At 37.7% G+C, this 3,570-nt stretch overlaps 1 protein-coding gene across 1 annotated transcript in view; it reads left to right on the top strand.

The window, feature by feature from the left end:
- The window catches only part of NOC3L (nucleolar complex associated 3 homolog (S. cerevisiae)), a 16,655-nt gene extending 15,681 nt beyond the window's left edge, over positions 1 to 974 (top strand). Inside the window, exon 21 of the mRNA XM_009329288.1 lies at positions 456 to 974. Coding sequence (XP_009327563.1) covers positions 456 to 587 — 132 coding nt within the window. The 3' untranslated portion in view covers positions 588 to 974. The remainder of the gene's footprint in view (positions 1 to 455) is intronic.
- Positions 975 to 3,570: the final 2,596 nt, after the last annotated feature.

The following is a 3,570-nucleotide window of genomic DNA, read 5'->3' as shown; positions in this document are numbered from 1 at the left end:
CCAGACCTGGCTGCAGCCAGAAGGGATCTCGTGAGGCAGGGTCAGGGCATTCCTTTCTGACTCACAACCTCTACTGTGAGCATCATTGCTTTCAGTAGCCTTCTGATCGGAGATGCTTGATTTATTTTTATAAGTTGTGTTGAACGGGAAGCAGCGTGTACGCTCCTTCACAGCTGGAAGCTGTGGCTATGTGTAGTAGGTAGTCTTCTAAAGCCCAGTTTACAACAAAACAAAAACCTCACCAAAACCAGGAGCTTACGAAGGACTGCCTGACACATCGCTTTGTTGCTAGCCACGTGAAACTTACTGGCAGGCCAGATATACGTGAGCTCGTTCCCTAAGCCTGGTCTAGATGACCCGGGGCATGGGAGAGAAACAGGACTGCTAATTTAGGCTATGCATGGAAAACATACTGGCCTTGTTTAGTAATGCAACGAATATTTTGTAATTTTCAGGATACGTTCTCACAAACGGATTCATTTATAGATGAAGAGCTAAACAAACAGCTTCAACAACACATCAGTGAGACTGTTGTTCACAAACCCTTGGATTTTGCTAAACACTTGAAGGAATCATCCTTGTCGTAAATGCATCTATCAGTCACGTTCAGTTGGCTTCTTAGTTACGGAGAAAGATTGGCTGAAAGGAATCTCCACTCGTCATTAAAGGAATTCAAGTAGGCTTTTGATTGAATACAGAAACGCACAGAAGATGTAACAGCGGTTTTTCACACAGAGTTACAAGGCCTCTCCACTTAACCACCGAGCCCACGTTCTCAGGGCTTGGCAACTACAATGAACAGTCACATCAGTAATTTAAAAAGATACAAAACCAGGTCATTTTAAAATTGTTTGCAACCATGCATTATAGTATTTTTGTTTATGTATTTTCTAATTTTTATAACAGAATATAGACAGATGTGTTTCTGAGAAATCACTGGGTTGTGTTGATAATAAATATTTTGGAAATTTTAATATCATATTGACTTTGATGTTTAAGATACCTAGAGATTTGGAGTATGTATTGCATTTTTTTCTGTTTTCCTTCCGATGTCTCCTAACCATTTATCTCATCTTGAAATGATTTTGCATTTGGTGGGGTTTTTTCCCTCCGATGAATCTTGGTATCGGTAAATTGAGATTACTGAATTCCAGTTCTGAACTATCATCATGATTGAATGCTCTACTACAGTGTCTTCAGTAAACCATCGCTGTCAAGAATACTGGACAAATTCAAGGTAAGAATTTAAATCTTTTTTTTTTCCTTCATTCTCCAAATATTAGTTATTGCCTGGTTGTTTTAGAATCCATTTTCAGCTGCAAGTTGGCTTTGCAAACAGCAAGTAAAATATATTAAATACCTTAAAAGTGAGTATTGGCTTTACCGAAATCCATTCTAGGGGGGAGTGTGGTGGGCTGTCCCTCGCTGGCAGCTAATACGTTTTGTAGTGTTTAGTCTACGATGTGATAATGATACATGTTGTAAGTTTTGCAAAGCTTTTGTTCAAGTCGCTTAACCTCCTTACAATAATCAGAAAATACTTCTTTTTCTCTAGGGTATTTAGTCCTTCATCCTGATTTATGGTTCTCAGATAGTTTTGTAAGTAATTTATTTTTATTTTAATACATGTTTTTAGTATTAATCAGACTAGTTCACCAAATTTCCAGTAGTTAAACATAAATTCACAAACATTTTTGGAATAGACATCTATATTAATGGATTAGAAAATACATATTTTACTATGTGGATTATGAAGCTGCCACATAATACTGATGGTAATACCTGTGTTTCTGTCTGTTTAGGTTGCCATTCCCACAACTTCTGAGGAGTTCTTTTTAGTTGTTAAGTGGTTGCAAATACGGATGTGATTTAAATTCTGAAAATTCCAAGGGGGCCGTTTGCCAGTACTTGGTCAGTTCAGGAAGGCAAAAGCAAAGAGTCAACATCTTAAACCATTTATTTTTTTTTACAACATATACAAATACAAGTTTATTCTTCAAGTCAGCAGAGAGAAAATAGTCCAGGTGGAAAAGTCACTTTTAAAATTGTTCATTTTACATAGTTTCCAAACAATATAAGGACTGGCACGTAGTGGTGGTGCATTGTCAGAATACTTTGACATGCTTTAAGAGGCAGAGGAAGACAACTGTACAACTAAGTCATTCTGAAATATCCTATACGTGTATTGGAGTGAAATCTATTTACTGCTACCGATTTTTGTGTTTAATTCACTAACTCTGCCAAATGTCTATCACTATTGAAGTTACACAATACTTATCGCAGACAGGAAAAACGCCACCGTTGTTGTTACACTTAGTGGGCTACCCTAAAAGTAAACTGAGTTTTCTAGTGGACTGGTAACAGCCAGTGATTAAAAACCAAATGTTAGCTGAAGCATTCAGAGAGCTAGAGCAGAGCAGATAGTTCAGCTTCAGAAGCTGCAGACTCAGGCTTTCACCAAAGTGTAAAGCTACCAGCAAGTTCTTTTTTTAAAGACAAACTATGAATGTAAGAGAACGCGTTCTTGAAATGTTTGGATATTTCCATGTTAAAGTCTTTAATTCTTGAAAGCACGTGGTTTCTAGAAGCAGACGGCTTTCTAAAGATGGCTATTGAGATACTTCATCTAGTAAGATTTGTAAAAATAACGTGACTAGGTTTTAAAAATTAAAACTGACATAGTATTCTTTATTCTTCTAACTGCTAAACTTGGGATTAGTAAGATAGAAACAGGAAACCCTTCAGGCGATAGGAGGTACCTCCTGGTGTGCCCCAGTTCCTGCAAACTGAGTAGCACTGCAACGTGGCCAGGGTCTGTGGCTGCCCAACTTTTGTCCCGTACAGTCACACCACTGCAAGCAGCACGTGCTACACATGGAAAATATGAGAAATTGGTAGAAAAGTAACAGGGATTTTAAAATAGTATAGAATAAAATACTTCTGTATTTTTGCCAATAGGCAACAGAATGTGAGATTTCCACCTGTAAACTGTTCAGTGTGAGGCCTGCTACCACTCAGAGACTGCATGTTTCTGGAAGGTGTTGATTATTTACATTCCTTTCTTGCAAACTTCATCCTGGAAGCTGCTTCCTGTAAATAGTTTGTAATATAAAAATGAATGTATTTTCCTGATTGATGTCCGTGCCCAGCCAAAGGCACAGAAAGGGACAAAGTTATTTTGTCAGTCTTGTCATAGGAATGTGTGGACAGGTATTCCTGCAGAAATAAAATCTGTGGCTAAGCAGAATAAACTTTCCTATTAGAATAGTAACTCAGCACAAGAAATCTGTCTAACTGGGCTTTCACAAAAGTTAACAAAAACCCCTCCTGTTCAATGCTTCAGGTGGTGTTGTATTGTCATTATTAGGATATTTGGAACTAACACAAATGGAAGGATACTGTATTCCTTTCCGACTTCACCCCAAGAGGTACCACATTTCACCAACAAAAGTTTACTCTGGTGCTCACCAATACCTAAACTTGAAATTGTGATACATGTACATTAATGAAAATACGGGAACAGTATAATGTCTGTGTGTCTATAAACTTGGGGTTTTTTAACAGAAAGCC

Source organism: Pygoscelis adeliae, unplaced genomic scaffold, assembly GCF_000699105.1.
Source record: "Pygoscelis adeliae isolate BGI_AS28 unplaced genomic scaffold, ASM69910v1 Scaffold797, whole genome shotgun sequence".
NCBI classification, from domain to species: Eukaryota; Metazoa; Chordata; class Aves; order Sphenisciformes; family Spheniscidae; genus Pygoscelis; species Pygoscelis adeliae.
Note: the sequence above shows the minus strand (reverse complement) of the source record. Positions and strands in the feature narration are given on the sequence as shown.